This window comes from Balaenoptera musculus, chromosome 19, assembly GCF_009873245.2.
Source record: "Balaenoptera musculus isolate JJ_BM4_2016_0621 chromosome 19, mBalMus1.pri.v3, whole genome shotgun sequence".
Lineage (NCBI taxonomy): Eukaryota > Metazoa > Chordata > Mammalia > Artiodactyla > Balaenopteridae > Balaenoptera > Balaenoptera musculus.
This window is the reverse complement of record NC_045803.1, coordinates 4,097,295-4,114,200: the sequence shown is the minus strand read 5'-3', so window position 1 is coordinate 4,114,200 and position 16,906 is coordinate 4,097,295. Positions and strand designations below refer to the sequence as shown.

The 16,906-nt window shown below is 48.4% G+C and overlaps 1 protein-coding gene across 1 annotated transcript; it reads right to left on the bottom strand.

Moving 5' to 3' along the window:
* Window positions 1-293: 293 nt before the first annotated feature.
* Window positions 294-6,554, bottom strand: LOC118885379 (leukocyte immunoglobulin-like receptor subfamily B member 3). The gene is given in 13 exon segments (XM_036834010.1): window positions 294-437; window positions 974-1,080; window positions 2,975-3,025; window positions 3,585-3,729; window positions 4,194-4,246; window positions 4,249-4,473; window positions 4,682-4,732; window positions 4,735-4,839; window positions 4,842-4,973; window positions 5,135-5,173; window positions 5,176-5,405; window positions 5,574-5,622; window positions 5,844-6,554. Coding segments are annotated over 13 exon segments (1,476 nt in total). The 5' UTR covers window positions 5,989-6,554.
* Window positions 6,555-16,906: the final 10,352 nt, after the last annotated feature.

The following is a 16,906-nucleotide window of genomic DNA, read 5'->3' as shown; positions in this document are numbered from 1 at the left end:
AATCCAAGTCCTCGCAGCCTACTTGGGCTGGGTGGTAGGCCTCCCTCACCCCAAGGTGTTGATGGCAGTTCTGTAGGGTCCTTGAGGTCAGGACCCTTGGTAGGGACCATAAAATCAGCGGTGATGTCCATGGAGTTCTGGAAGCAGTTGGCTTCCAGGAGGGCTCAGAAGCTCCTGGTGGTTCGTGTCGGGACTCCAGGCTGGCTGGAGTTCATTATAAGCGTTTATGGGGGCAGCTCCTGGGGGTCCCTGAAATCCGGTCCCTGGAGCGTGGGCCCTGGGTCCTTACTGGGCTAGCGGACCGCGAGAGCAGCATACACGCTGGGCTCTGCTGGGGGCTCCCCTGACTGGGGGGTGGGGGGTGCAGTCTCCCGTCCGAGGGTCGAGTGGTTCAGCTGGGCATAGGTCACATCCTGGGGGGCTTCAGATGCGGCGGCCTGCGGTGGGTGAGAGGGAGGGAGGGTGGTTGGGTGGGGGAAGCCTGGGTCCCGGGAGGAAAGGAGGCACTCCTTGGTGGTCTTAGTCATCAGGCCTCTGCTGGAGACAGTGACGGGTGGTCTCTGAATCTTTCCTTCCTTCAGTCCCTGTAGCTTTGAGCCTCAGGGAGGAGGGAAGTGAAGGAAGTTGAAATTGCTGTGACTGGTGGCTGGTTGTGTAAGTTTGGTGCAGGGGCGAGGGCAGGACTGGAGATAGGAGCTGGGTGTGGCGCCATCAACTTGGAGGGACAGTCAGACCCCGCTGCAGCCTGGGAGGGAGTTAGGGATCGCCAGAGTGTGAACGGGAGCTGATCCTCACCCCAGTTAACCAGCACTCGAGGTGCGTTGCTGGGGTCCACCCGACCCCGAACAGACAGCCAAGGGCTGAGCGAGGATTTTAGAATCCTCTGGAGTTCAGAAGGCATCCCCTCTGGGCCGCTCTGCAGCCCCAGGTTTGGATTGAGCCCCTTTTGGGGGCGCAGACTCTTAGCCCTAACCTTCAGCCCTGCCAGCTCGACCTGAGCATGCAACACCTTGAAGGTCAGAGGAGACCAGGTGTGGGGTTGCAGCAGCCCACAGGGCAGGTGCTTCCAGAAGGGAGAGGCTGCCAGGAGTTGAGTGGCGTCAGGGTTCAGTGGCCGCTGGATGTAACGTCTGAACAAGGAGGTGTGGGTGCCCTGGTCAGGACTGGGGGAGCTGACCTGACTGTCCAGCCGCCTGCCATCCTCCGGCTGTGTGTCTTCCACGACAGCATTCGGTGGGGACAGAACAAGGGGGTCCCATCTCTCGCCAAGATTCCCTGACATCTCACACAGCAGATGTCCAGAGAGGGCCAGTGATGTGGCCCAGGCCACACAGTATCAGATTCGAGCTCTCGCATCCCCAAGCCCAGAACCCTTTCCAACCACTCCCTGGTGTCCACTGCCCACCCGCATTGTCTGGCCCTGTCTCCTGCCCCCAGGAGGGTCCCTCTTCCCCTTACACAAGCTCTCCTCCTGGAAGTCAGCAGCTGGGCTGGAGCTGGGGGAGGAGAGAGGCGTGTGAGGGGCAGTGCGGGAGCTGCGCGCGGGCCGGGCGGGGGGGGCGGGGGGGGCGTCTTTGGGAGAGGTCTTGCCTCTTCTGCCGGCCTCTGTCCTCGAGCACTGATGCTGCGGCCGCTGCAGCAAGTTGGGAATCGGCCTCCAAGCCACCCCAGAACCCTTCTCTAGGGTTACAGTAAGATCTGCGAGGGCCTTACGAACTGATAAGATTATCATCCCCTCCCACCTCCATAAAGAATTCAAGAGAAAAATCTAAACCATAAAATACAGAACTTGCATGTGTTTTCAAACATTTCGTAAGTTTGAAAAAATCAAAAGCATACTTTAAAATACGTGTACACGCATATTTAATCTCTTCTTTTTAGATTTTCTCATTCGGAGATGCTGGAGGGGTTTTCTAACCTGACTTCACCCGTCTCTTAGGTTTCCCTTTGGCTGGTGCCCTAAGCCCACCACCTGCAGGGGCCTAGGTCACCCCACTCCCTACTCACCCGACTTCCCGCGTCTTCCCTGACCCCGGTGTCGGACGAGGAGGAAGATGAGGCGGCAGCAGGACGAAGGCCACCGAGACCGCGATCAGAACGTTCAAGGTACCATTTCAGACTTGGGGCACCAGTGACGTCATGAGTGAGCCAGTGGTGCCACTTAATTGAGCGCCTACTGTGTGCAGACTCGTCCGGGGGTCTGTGCATTCATCTCCTCTAACTTTCACAACAATCATGCAACAGTGACTGTCACTCCCACCCACTTTACAGATGAGGAAACTGAGGCACAGAGAGGAAACGCACATGCCCCAGGTCACCCAGCCTGGATGTGGCAGAGCTGGGGTTGGAACCCAGGACTGTGGGCTCCCTTGTATTTTTTTTAAATTATTTTTTTAATGCTGTCTCCTCCAGGCAGAACACCAGTGCAGGGACCTGTCCCTCAAACCCAACCCCTACTCCTCTGCCAGCCCGGCCCAGATCTGTCCCCACTCTGCAGAGGCCTGGCATCCCCCCCCCGGGGCCCGTGTGGACAAGGGGGTGTGTGTCTGGGAGGGGCAGGCGGGAGGCTCTGGCCTTCCTGAGCTCTAAACAGGGCCTGTGCTGAGGGCTCCCCGTTGAGGGAGGAAGCAGGAGGGCTCCTTCCCGCAGGGGGAGCCTCGGACTCGGCGAGGAACATGACTCAGCCAAGATCCCAAGCTTGGGAAGTAGCAGCGCGGTGTGACTCCCAAGCCCTGCTCTTTCCCTGGCCCCACGGCTGCTCCTTGGAGGGCTGAAGCCCCTGGCTTTAAGGAGGAAGGCTCAGACACCGTCCCCACGCACAGCGTCGGGGCAGACTTCTTGCCCTTTGCAGTCGGGGACGTGGGTCCCAGTGAGAAGAAGGAACTTTCCTCAGGCCATTAACGCAGGAAGTGGCTGAGCCAAGACCAGACTGAGCTCCTCCCACCACCGCCTCCCCACAGAGACCCTCACTCACCCGTCTGCACGCCTGACTCTGTGTGGGGGAGAAGCTCATCCTCGGAGCCCCCTGGGGGTCGGGACAGGAGGGGAGGGCCAGGGGCTGCTTCTCCCCACGCAGCCCACTGCCCCTGCCCCAGGATGGCCCGACATCTCCCTCTGCACGGCCCCCCACCCTTCATCCACCAGCCTCAGAGCCCCGGGAGCCCTTTGGTCTCCCTGCATCTCTGCCCGACTCCCAGCCCCGCTGGGACACAAGCTGTGCCAGGGCCTGTGATCTTGGTCGCTTGGGGATCGAGGCCTCTGCTAGTCGCCCGCTCTTGTGTTGTTCTCTCAGGGTGAGAGACTACGAGGAGTGGGGACCAGAGGAGGATGGAGACGGGGTGGGGGACGCTGGTATTTTCCCCTTCTGGTCAGACCCGAGTCTTCTCTGCCACCCGGAACATGTCTGGACCCCAGGGATGAGGATGAGGATGGTGCAGGGAAGGGAGTTGCCCTGGCTTTTTCCATCCCTTTACTGTTGATTCCCCTCCTTCTGTGAACCCCTCACTCCCAGCCCAGCCCAGAGCTGGGGACAGGACCCTGAACTGACCAGGAAGACACAGAGGGTCAGGGCTGGGGTCCCTCACCTGAGATCAAGAGCTCCAGGGGGTCGCTGGGCTGTGACATCAGGGAGGAGGAGGTGCTGAGTGAGCTGTAGCACGTGTAGGTCCCACTGTGGGCTGAGGTCACAGCACTCAAGGTGAAGTTGTTCTGAAAGGGTGGAGCCGTGTCCTGCAGACGAAGGTGCTGGGGCGGAGTGAGTGACCCCTCCTTGGACAGATGGAGGGCATTGGACCAGACCTCAGAGCCACACTGCAAGGTCATGTTCTCTGTGCAGGGTCCAGAGGCCCCCAGCTGGGCTCAGAGGGAGGGTTTCCTGTATATTCCTGGGGGCGAGGAAGGTCGTGATGTGTACAGAGCCACCCCCAACACACCCTTGACCCTGAGCTGAAGGACCACCATCCTCTCTCCAGGGACCCTGTCTGTGATCCCCTCTCAGCTGCTCTCAGCCCCTCTGTGTGGGTCCCTTTCATCTTCATGCTCCCACTCCCTTTTTCTCACTCCCTTTCCCTGTAGACCACTGCCCCTTCTCAGCCTCTCCGCCCACTCCCAGGACCCATCCCCACCGGGGGTGAGCCTGGGCCCAGCACCCTGAGCAGACAGTCAGGACGTGGGGCAGGACAGGGGCTCCCCACCAGCACCAGGCTGTGCAGGGGGGCGCTGGCGGCCGACCACACACAGGAGAGGCGTGTCCACCGTAGCATCTGTACCGGCCCCCGTGGGTGCAGCTCACATGGCCCAGGGGGAAGTCAGGGCTGTGCTGGGCCTCAAGACAGAGGGAAGGTGTGACCTCCTCGTCCTTGGTCAGAGCAAGTCTGCCAGAGCCGGCCTTTGAGCGACACCGGAGGGTCAGGCTGTCTCCACGGAGCACGAGCGAGCCCGGCTGGGCTGAGAGGGAGGGCCCCCTGTACACGCCTGCAGAGAGGGGCAGTGGCACCGAGGGGGACGCTCACCCCACACTGCTCACCGGGGCTGCAGTCAGAGCTCTCCCGGGTCCTGCCAAGCCTCTCGCTAGTGGTTCTGCCCCAGGAGGGCAGTATCACTGACCCCCATCACCCCAGGGCTCACTGGGCACAAGGCTCAGGTCAGGGGTCCAGGAAACGATGGGGCTGGGGGCCCTCACCTGTGACCTGGCGATGCAGAGGGTCACTGGGGTGTGACCACACATGCGGAGGGAGCTGGGATAATCATAGCATCCGCAGGTCCCCCCACGGGAGGAGTTCACGGGCCCCACAGGGCACACGGCCTGTCCCCTCCCATGGGTCCTCGATGTCCTGTGTCGGGCGGGTCAGCACCTCCCTCCTTCAGCAGGTGCAAAGTGCCCGCTGCAGACTGTGAGCTGCGTGCCAGGGACACGCTCCCTCGTGAGGCCACCACAGGGCGTGGCTGGGCTGAGGGCGGGGCTCTGCGCACCCCTGAGGGAGGGGGAGGGGCTGGGTTAAAGGGGGAGCGTCACCCCGCTCACCGCAGGTGTGGGCTGCGAGGGGAGACGTCCGGCCCCCGGCGCCCACACTCTGCTCCCTCTGCCTGTGAGGACGCCGCCGCAGTGGGAGGGGACCCGGGTCCTCCCTCCCGCCTGTCTCCACCAGGGGCAGGGGGTCACTCCGCTCTACCTGTCTTTCCTGCTGCGAGAGACACACTGATACCGCCCTGCAGGGCTTGAGCTCGAGGATTCAAAGGGGAAACTGGCCTTGTTACTGGAGTCCCCTGGGGCCTTAGCCTCCCAGAGTCCAGAGGGCCTCTCTCTATACAGACGGTAGACATCTGCCCTCGGAGACCCCGGACACCAGATGGTCACAGGGCTTCCCTTGGTGACCATGGGGCCTAGGTCAGCCCAGATGGAGGGTGTCAGGTGGATTCCTGGGAAGGAATCAGACCCGAAGTGTCAGGGGTGCCTTTCTCCCCTCAGTTTCCCCAGCTGTCACCCCCAGACCCCTTCCAGACTGGTCACCATCATCCCAGACCTGCTGTGCTCCCCCCAGATGACCAGGGGCTTGTGGGATTGAAGCAGGTCTTGGGGGGGCTCACCTGCCGGGACCTGGTCCCATGGGTCCGGGCACAGCCCTGGGAGAGAGTTCCCTGTGAGCGCCCATCCCCCAGCACACACAGATGCTCCAGGCCTGGTCTGGGCCCTGAGCGCTGGGGTCAGATCTGGGGCTGAGCACACCCTTCCTCCCCCACCAAGTTGTGCCCCCCCTGAGCCTTCTTAGACCTGGGGTCTCTCAGGTGAAGCTGAGACCTGGGAGGAGAGGGGCCCCTTCCCCCCTCCCTTCCCCAAAGCCCACCGAGGCAGAGAAGGGCAGTGAGGGTCGTGGTCGTGGCTGTGCCTCCCATGGTCCCCAGCCGTGCTGGTGTCTTACAGAGTCCACAGAGGCAGCAGGACAGACAGATGCACGGGGGGTGACAAGGGGTAGGCTCTGTGTTGCACATTACCGGTTCCTTCCTAGCAGCCGCTCAGAAAGAGGAACAGCCCCCCAGGGCCTCACGCTGCTCTCCCTGCAGGATGGGGCCCAGGAGACAGCAGGCTCTGGGGATGTTTCAGGCCAGATCTGATACTCACCAGATCCCCCTCCCCCACTCTGCCTTCCTGTCCTACCTCCTCATGCCAAATCCAAATCCAGAGAGTGACATAACATCCCAGAACATGAGGCTAAAAGAAGCAGGCCTAGGAGCTACCCCAATACCTGTTCCAATTCTTATTCTGCCTCTTACGTAGGCTGTGTGATCTGGGGCAAGTAACTTCCCTTTCCTGAGCTTCTGTAAATGCAAATCTTGTTCCTTTCTTTCGTCATCTAGTCCAGTCAGTCAGTATTTGTTGAGCAATGACCATGTTCAGTCATGGTGCCAGACACTGGAGATTCACTGGAGAAGCCGACAGATTCCTTTCCTGGACTCATGGGGCCCAGAGTGCTGAAAACAGACATTGCAAATATTTACATGGCAAACAATTCAGTTATAGTCTTGTGAGACTGTTACAAGTTGGAAGAAAAAAGAAAACGGGGAACAATGAGTTTCATTAACAGGTAGATGCCATGAAGCTTGGGTCCTGGTTGTGAGGTGTCCTTCTGGTGGATGGATGAGTAGTTAGCTCTGGGGTGGTGGTGGCGGTGGTGGTGGTGGAGGCATCCTTGACCAGAAAGATCTTGAGCTGTTCTCAGAACTGAGAGCAATTAGGCGAGGGCTGGGGCCTTGCCACACAGGATCTTGAGCGCCATGTAAGTATTTTGGATTTTATCTTTAAAGCAATTGGAAAATTTTAAACAGCAGAGAGTATGAACAGATTTCTATTAGAAAAGGATTACCACCATATAGAAAATGTAACGCAGGAGGGCTCTATTGATAATTAACTCTATTAATAGTAAAATTCCAACATTAATCTCTCTCCTGGATGATGTGTTGACCAGTATTTTAAGTCATTCATGTGGTTTTCTCCTATAAACCTTACACGAACTTATAACTCAACATGTATTTATAGTTGAGTGGAATGAAAAAGGAAGGCTTCTTGGTCTGGCAGGTTGGAAAGGACATGGCTCCGTTCACACTGGCTAAGGGGGCAGGCTGAGGAGGTACGGAATTGTTCAGTAGCTCTGTGTATGTGTGTGTTTGGGGGAGACATGGTTAAGTGTGATGAGTTTGGCTGTGGAGGGAGAGCGGCGTTTGCTGGGGCTGATCATTCACAGCCTGGAATATCAGATGATGCACCTTGACTTTGTTTCAAAGGTGGAAACTGTTGGAAGGGTTTTGAGCAGGGCAGGTTCAGATCCGATACGGTTATAGGAAGAGTCCTTCGGAGGTGGTGAGAGGAATGAGCTGGAGTAAGGAGTGGAGCCCGGATTGGAGGACCAGGAAGGAGGCTGATGTGATGAAACAGACAAGATGTCCTGAGCCTTGCGATGGATCAGGGACATTGTTAAGAAGGGCTCAAGGGGCACAGCGTGTGGATTTGGTGGTTGAACGTGAAGTGCAGGAGACTGGGGAACTGAAAGCGCTCCCACTCTCTGCCTTGGTTGCCTGGAGGAGCCAACGGGGTGGTCATAAATGGGGTGACCCCGGGAGAGAGGGACGCATGGGGAGATGCTTGGAAGACTGATCACCGTTCTTTAGAGTGAAGCACAGCCCTGCCTCCTGAGCTGGGACTGGATTTTCTTTTCCCCAAACACTTCCCTTCACTGACTTCCTTGTGTCTATAATTCAGCACCATCTTTTTTCATCTCCCTTCTTCAAAACCTCTGAGTCATTTCTGCCTCCTCAGTGCCCCTTCCTCCCCTGGGCAGAACTCTTCATCTCATTCTGTGAATTCTTTCTCCAGGCATGGGGTAAGAGCATAGGTTGGAGGCAAAGAGTTTTTAAAATGAACACACAGCCAGGATCTGTGAGGCCATTTATATCATTGCTCTCCCAGCAAAAGGAGAATGATATCAATGAACAAAAAAATTTTTTTGAGGAGCTAAATACTGACTATTTTACAGATTTTTTTTTTGATGTGGACCACTTTTTAAAAGTCTTTATTGAATTTGTTATACTATTGCTTCTGCTTTATTTATTTATTTATTTATTTATTTATTTATTTATTTATTGGCACTGAGTCATGTGGGATCTTAGCTCCCTGACCAGGTATTGAACCTGCGCTCCCTGGCGAAGGCAAAGTCTTAACCACTGGACCACCAGGGAAGTCCCCAGATTTGTTGCAAGTCATCCATTTACATGTCCAAGATGCTCCACAAATGAAAAATTGGATAAGATTTTAAAACGATGCCCAAGAGGGCACACAGCAGAAGCAAGAAGAACTACGATCCTGCAGGCTGCAGAACAAAAACAATCACAGAAAGACAGAAAAAATGAAAAGGCAGAGGATTGTGTCCCAGATGAAGGAACAAGATAAAACCCCAGAAAACCAGCTAAGTGAATTGGAGATAGGCAACCTTCCAGAAAAAGAATTCAGAATAATGATAGTGAAGATGATCCAGGATCTCAGAAAAGGAATGATGAAAATGCAAGAAATGTTTAACAAAGCGAGAAGAACTAAAGAACAAACAGATGAACAACACAATAACTGAAATGAAAAATACACTAGAAGGAATTAATAGCAGAATAACTAAGGCAGAAGAACAGATAAGTGACCTGGAAGACAGAATGGTGGAAACCACTGCTGCAGAACAGAATAAAGAACAAAGAATGAAAAGAAATGAAGTTAGTCTAAGAGACCTCTGGGACAACATTAAATGCCCCAACATTCACCTTATAGTGGTTCCAGAAGGAGAAGAGAGAGAAAAAGGACCTAGGAAAATATTTGAAGAGATAATTGCTGAAAACTTCCCTAACATGGGAAAGGAAACAGTCACCCAAGTCCAGGAAGCGCAGAGAGTCCCAGGCAGGATAAACCCAAGGAGGAACACGCTGAGACATATAGTAATCAAACTGACAAAAATTAAGACAAAGGAAAAATATTAAAAGCAAAATGGGAGGACTTCCTTGGTGGCACAGTGGTTAGGAGGACTTCCGTGGTGGCCCAGTGGTTAAGAATCTGCCTGCCAATGCAGGGGACACTGGTCCGAGCCCTGGTCCGGGAAGATCCCACATGCTGCAGAGCAGCTAAGCCCATGTGCCACAACTACTGAGCCTGCACTCTAGAGCCTGCGAGCCACAACTACTGAGCCTGCATGCCACAACTACTGAGCCTGCGTGCCACAACTGCTGAGCCCGTGTGCCTAGAGCCCATGCTCTGCAACAAGAGAAGCCACTGCAAGGTGAAGCCCGTGCACCACAATGAAGAGTAGCCCCCGCTCGCCGCAACTAGAGAAAGCCCGCTCGCAGCAATATTTTTTTTGATCAGTCTCCCAGAGTAATGGAAATAAAAAAACAAATGGGACCTAATTAAGCTCAAAATCTTTTGCACAGCAAAGGAAACCATAAACAAAACGAAAAGACAACCCACAGAATTGGAGAAAATATTTGCAAATGATATGACCGACAAGGGATTGGTCTCCAAAATTTACAAACAGCTCATGAGGCTTAGTATCATCAAAACAAACAACCCAATCAAAAAATGGGCAGAAGACCTAAATAGACATTTCTCCAAAGAAGACATACAGAAGAGGCACATGAAAAGATGTTCAACATTGCTAATTACTAGAAATGCAAATCAAAACTACAATGAGATATCACCTCATACCAGTCAAAATGGCTATCATCAAAAAATCCACAAACAATAAATGCTGGAGAGGGTGTGGAGAGAAGGGAACCCTCCTTCACTGTCGGTGGGAATGTAAATTGGTACAGCCACTGTGGAGAACAGTATGGAAGTTCCTTAAAAAACTAAAAATAGAGCTACCATATGATCCTGCAATCCCACTCCTGGGCATATATCCAGAGAAAACCATGGTCTGAAAGGATACATGTACCCCAATATTCATTGCAGCACTGTTTACAATAGCCAAGACCTGGAAGCAACCTAAATGTCCATCAACAGAGGAATGGATAAAGAACTTGTGGTACATATATACAGTGGAATATTACTTAGCCATAAAAAAGAATGAAATAATGCCATTTGCAGCAGCATAGATGGACCTAGAGATTGTCATACTGAGAGAAGTAAGTCTTACAGAGAAAGAGAAATACCGTATGATATCACTTATATGCGGAATCTTAAAAAAATGATACAAATGAGCTTATTTACAAAATAGAAACAGACTCAGAGAATAAACTTATGGTTACCAGGGGTAAGGGTGGTGGGGAAGGATAGTCAAGGAGTTTGGGATTGACAAAAAAAAAATTGTATATCACTATATTGTACACTTGTAACATATAATATTGTATATCAACTATACATCAATAATAAAGTAAAATAAAATAAAGTAAAATAAAAACGATGCCCACACATCACAATCATAATCAAACCAGTGGGAAAAAATTTGAAAGCATCCAGAGAAAAGTGCCAGGTTCCATACAGAGCAAAAAGGATTTGAACGATTACAGATTTCACATCAGAAACCACTATGGTCAGATTTATACTTCTGAAAAACAAGAAGAGCTAACCTGGACTTCTGGATATATTCTTCAGGAATGAAAGCAAAATAGTCATTCTTAGAGGAAGGAACACTGAGAGAATGTGTTGCCTGCAGAACTGCTCTAAAAAAAATGATAAGGTAAGTTCTTCAGGCAGAAAGGAAATAATTCTAGAGGGAAACTTGGAAATTCAACAATAAAGGAAGAGCAAAAGGTGGTAAATATCTAAGTAAATGTAACAGCATATTTTTCTTGTTTCCTCTTAAGTTCTTTAAAATATGTATGGCTGTTGAAAGCAAAAATAACAATGTCTGGTTGGGCTTTTAATATATGTAGATGAATACATATAACAGCTACAATATGATGGAGAATGAGGGTGAAAGGACCTGTATGGTGATAATGTTTCTGTGTTTCCCTTTAAAAAAAAAAAATTATTTATTTATTTGGGTGCTCCAGGTCTTAGTTGCGGCACACGGGATCTTCATTGCTTCATGCAGGATCTTTAGTTGCGGCATGCGAACTCTTAGTGGCATGCAAACTCTTAATTGCAGCATATGGGATCTAGTTCCCTGACCAGGGATCGAATCCGGGCCCCCTGCATTGGGAGCGTGGAGTCTTAGCCACTGGACCACCAGGGAAGGCCCCTATGTTTCTTTTGAAGAGTTAAAATATTAACTCTGTGGAATTAGGTGTGTGTATTATAATGCCTGCAACGGCCACTAAAAAAACATGTGAAGATTTTCAGTTAGAATATCAATAGATATAATGGAATACTAAAAATATACTCCAAAAAGCCAACAGAAGGCAGGGAAGGGAAACTTGAAGAGCAAACAATAGAGGCGATAAAGAGAAGACAAACAATAAAAGGGAAAATGTAAATACAGCCTTGTCAGTAATTACATTAAATATAAATGGTGAAAGCACAATTAAATGGCAGAGATTGTAAGACTGGATTAACAACAAGTAAGACCCAAGTATATGCAGTCCTCAAGAGGTTCACTTAATACAGTGGTATGAATAGGTTAAAAGTGGTATAAATAGGTTTATAGGATGAAAGAATGTATTATGCAAACATTCATCAAAAGAAAGCTTACATGGCTGCATTAGTCTCCTATTGGTGTTGTAACAAATTACCACAAACTTCGTGGCTTTAAGCAACACAAATGTGTTGTCTTACTGTTCTGGAGGTCACAGATATAAAATCAGTCTCAGTGGGCTAAAGTCGAGGTGTCAGCAGGGCTGGTTGCTCTTAGTGGCTCTGTGGTGACAATCTGTTTCCTTGCCTTTTTCAGCTACAAGGGTCTGCCTGCATGCAGCACCTGGCTTGTGGCCCCTTCCATCACTGCAACCCCTGTTATCACGTGTCCTACCCCTGATTCTGATCCTTTTGTCTCCCTCTTACAAGAAGCCTTGTGAATACACTGGGCTCACCCAGATTACCTAGGATAATGTCCCATCTCAAGATTCTTAATTTAGTCGCATCTGCAAAGCCCCTTTTTGCTATGTAAGGTAACATATTCACAGGTTGCAGGAATTAGGGCTTGGATATCTTTGGGACAGCAAGGAAGTGACATTACCTTCCTTGGAGGCTGTGCTGTACAAGACAGTACAATAAAATGTATCAGAGGCCTTAGAGCAAGAAAATTATCAGGGGTAAAGATAAAAAGGTCAATTCATCAAGAAGACATAGTAATTCCAAGTGTGTGCACACAAAACCGCAGAGCTTCAAGGTATATAAAGCAAAAACTGACAGAAATGAAAGGACAAGTAGATAAACCAACAGTTATAGTCAGGGACTTTGAGACTCCTCTCTTGGTAAGTGATAGAGCAAATAGATGGCCAATCAGCAAGGATATAGAAAACCTTGACTATACTATCAACCAACTTGACCTAACTGGCACACAGAGCACACTCAACCAACAGCAAAATACACCTTTTTCAAGTGTGCATGGGATACTGGCCAAGATAGTCTTTATCCTTGGCTATTAAACAAAGCTTAACAGATTTAAAAGAATTACTATCATACATCACTTCTTTTCTGACCCTAATGGAATTTAAGTTAAAATCTATTATTAGAAAGCTATCTGGAAAATCTTCAGCTATTTGGAAATTAAACAACACACTTCTAAATCATCCATGGTGAGGAACTCAAGGAAAATTGGAAAATATTTTGAACTGGATGAAAATGAAAATACACTAACCTTGTGAGATGCAGCTAAAGCAGTGTTTAGAAAGAAAGTAAGACCAGCCAAGTGCTCATATTTAAAAAAAGAATGGTTTTTGGGACTTCCGTGGCAGTCCAGTGGTTAAGACTCTGCACTTCCAGTGCAGGGGGCATGGGTTCTATCCCTGGTTGGGGAACGAAGATCCCACATGCCTTGCGGTGAGGCCAAAGAAAGAAAGAAAGAAAGAAAATGGTTTCTAATCGCTAACCTAAGTTTTCATTTTAAGACACAAGAAAAAGAAGAGCAAACTTACCTCAAAGTAAACGTAATAAACATTAAAGGGCAGAACTCCATGAAACTGAAAACAGAAAAACAATAACAGAAATAAATGAAAGCTAAAGCCGATTCTTTAAAAAGGCCAATAAAATTGACAAACCACTAGTCAGAGAAATCATGGAAAAAAGAGGGAAGACACAATTTGCCAATATTTGGAATGAATGACAGGGTATCACTACAAACCCCACTGATATTAGTAGGGTAATAAGAAAATATTACAATTCTGTGTCCATAATTTTGACGACTCGTGAGAGACAGAGACTACCAAAACTCACTTCAGAAGAAATAATCTGAATATTCTTTAAAAATATTAAAGAAATTGAATTTGTAGTTAAAACAACTTTCCAACAAAGAAGACTCCTGTCCAGAGTGGCCTCACTGGCATGTACTACTAAACATTTAGGGAAGAAATAATGCAATTTTACACAATCTCTTCCAGGAAATAGAAGGGAAGGAAACACTTTGCAGCAATTTTATGAGGTAAGCATTACTCCAAACTCAAATTAGGCAAAGACAGTACAAGGAAAGAGAGCTGCAGACCAATATCCCTCAAGAACATAGAAAAATTCTCACCAACATATTGGTATATGAAAGCCAAGCATATCTGAAAAGGATAACATATCATAACCAAGTGTGATTTATCATCAGATGCCAGGCTGGTTCAATATTTGAAAACCAGTAAGGTTAATCCACCATGTTAATAGACTAACAAAGAAAACCCACATCATTATATAAGCATATGCACAGAACGACTTGATAAAATTAATAAAATGCCCAGCTATATAGGAATAGAAGGGAACCTCCTTATTCAGATGGAGAGCGTCTGGGATCTACATTTACCTAATGTCATACCAAATGCTTTCCCTCTGTGGTTGGGAAGCAGACAATGATGCTCTCATGACTTCTGTTCAGAATTGGCCAGTGCAGTAAGACAAGTAAGAGGGAAAAGCAGCTTACAGATTGAAATGGAAGGAATAAAACTGTCTTTATGCCCAATCTACATGATCCTGTATGGAGGAGTTCCTAAGGAATCTACAAAAGAGCTTCTGCAACTAGTAGGTGAAGGAGCAAGTTCTCAAGATAAAAGATCAATATTCAAAAACCAATTGATTTCATTCCACAAATTAACAAAGGACAACTGGAAAGCAAAATTAAAACACAATACTATTTACTATAGCACCGAAAACCATGAACGTGTAGGAATAAACATAAGTATATATGTGTAAGATCTGAAGACTAAGAACTATAATACGTAGGTAAGAGAAATTAAAGAACAAAAAAAAAAGATATACCACATTTATTGATTGAAAGACTCAATATTTTAAGATATCAGCTCTCTCTAAATTGATATGTGTTCAAAGAAACACCAATCAAAATCTGAACTAGCTTTTGTAGCAATTGACACGCTGATACTAAAATGGAGGTAGAAATATGTAAGAGCAATAATAGCTCAAGAATTTAGAAAAGGAATAAAATTGGACGTCTTATTCCAAGACTTTCTATGGAAGGAGCAAATGTAGTGGACAGTGTGGAATTTGCATAAGGATAAGTAGAAAAAATAAACAACAGAGATCCCAGGAGTAAACACACATATATGATCAATTGATTTTTAACGAAGGAACAGAGTACTTCCTTGAGGAAAAGATAATCTTCTTAACAAATGTTTCTGGAAGAACTGGATATTTATTTGGAAAAAATGAAGCTTCACCTTTACCTCACACCATACACAATAATTCACATGAAATGGATCATAGATCTAATTGCAAAAGCAAAACCATAAAGTATCTAAAAGGAGACATTAAAGAAAATCTCCACAACCTTGGATTAGACAAAGATTTCTTTTTTTTTTTTAAAGGCTTTATTGAATTTGTTACAATATTGCTTCTGTTTTATGTTTTGGTTTTTTGGTCGCGAGGCATGTGGGATCATAGCTCCCAACCAGGGATCGAACCCGCACCCCCTGCATTGGGAGGCGAAGTCTTAACCACTGGACCACCAGGGAAGTCCCAAACAAAGACTTCTTAAGAAAGGTACAAAAAGCACAGAAAACAACAAAAACAAAAGATTTATTGGACTTCATAAAATTAAAAACTTTTGTTCTTCAGAAGACTGTGTTAGGGAACTTCCCTGATGGTCCAGTGGTTAAGACTCTGCACTTCCACTGCAGGGGGCGAGGGTTCCATCCTTGGTCAGGGAACTAAGATCTTGCATGCCACATGGCGCGGCCAGAAAATAAATTTAAAAAAAAAAAAAAAAAAAAGACCGTGTTAGGTAATGGAAGAAACAAGCCAAGACTAAGAGAAAATATATACAGTATATATATATATATATATATATAGTGTGTGTGTGTGTGTGCATGCGAGATAAAGGATTTGTATGTAAAATAAATAATAATAAAACCTTCCCACTTGAGCAAAACAGTTTAAACAGACATTTCTCAAAAGAAGATATATAAATGACCAATTAGCACATGAAAAACTGCTTAACATCTATAATGATTAGAGAAATGAAAACTCAAATGAGTTACCAATAAAGTTGATGAATCAAAAAATTATACTGCACCGAAGAGGGCAGATACAGAAGAGTACAGACTTTATAGTTCCATTCTGATGAAATTCTAGACCTGGTAAAACGAATTCCTAGTGAGGGGCACTGCTTGCTGTTTGGCTCAGTGTGGGTTTGGAGGCTGTAGGTTGACTAAAAGGTCACCATGGAATTTCAGGAGTGATGGCAATGTTTCATATGTTGATTGTGGTGACAGTTGCTACGTGAATGTCTACATTTGCCAAAGCTGATCAAGCAGCACAAAGGGGGTCCATTCCACGTCTCAATATACATACACATGCATACTAGGCAGGCTCAACCAGTGTCCATCCCACCAGGATGAAGTCAACCTGCAACCACGTGTCTGATTTGCTTCCATAAGAAATGATACAACGTTAAGGACTCAAGTGTTCCTTTCCTCTGCTGGCACAATGGACATCAGCAGTATCTGTAGTTAGGTCACTCCCGGTGAATGGCAGTCAGTCCCTGAGTCCCGGCTCGTGACTAGCCTCCAACTCTGTCTCCACGGCCATCCTTCAAAGGCCCAGCGTGTCAGCAAGGAGGCAGAGGCTGGCGAACATCCACGGAACCAGGCGTCCTGTCCCCTTGGCTGTTAAGGACCCTGTCTGCAGTGAGGCTCTGGGGGGGACGTTCATACCTCATTGAAAGACCGCGTGCCTTGTGCCCACTCCTGTGGCCCCTCCTCCTTCCTGGATATCCTTGTCTCCTCCCGCTCAGTTCCCCTGACTGTCTAGGCAGGGCGGTTGCTCCCGTCCCCGGGTCTGTGTACATCTTTCCCTCTACCCTGTTCTCTATCCACACACACAAAAGGTGTTATCCTGTTCCTCACCCAGATGTCTGCCCCCTGAAAGCATTTTCCCTCATTAGTATCTTTCAGGTACAGGGCTGTAGAGCAACACCACCCCCAAACCTGACGCTGCCCAGACGTGACCCAGGCCGTAAAGCTGCAGAGGACAGCTGAGGGAGGGGTGTCACCATGACAGGTAGCTGTGGAGGAATCCTGTGCCTCTAACCCCTGTCTTTGTGGGGCTTACCTTGTTCTCCGGACCTATTCCTGGCCCCAGGTTTACCACTCATCCAACAGTGGGTTGCAACCCAATGACTTAGTGGGAATGACAACACCCGGCTCATCACGGGAAGTTCCAGCTGCACAGACACTTGATGTCTCTTTGTCAGTCAGTCAGTGTCTGTTGGGAACCAGGAGCCTGCCAGGAGCAGTTTTTGTTTTAATTAATTAATTAATTAATTTTATTTTTGGCTGCGTTGGGTCTTTGTTG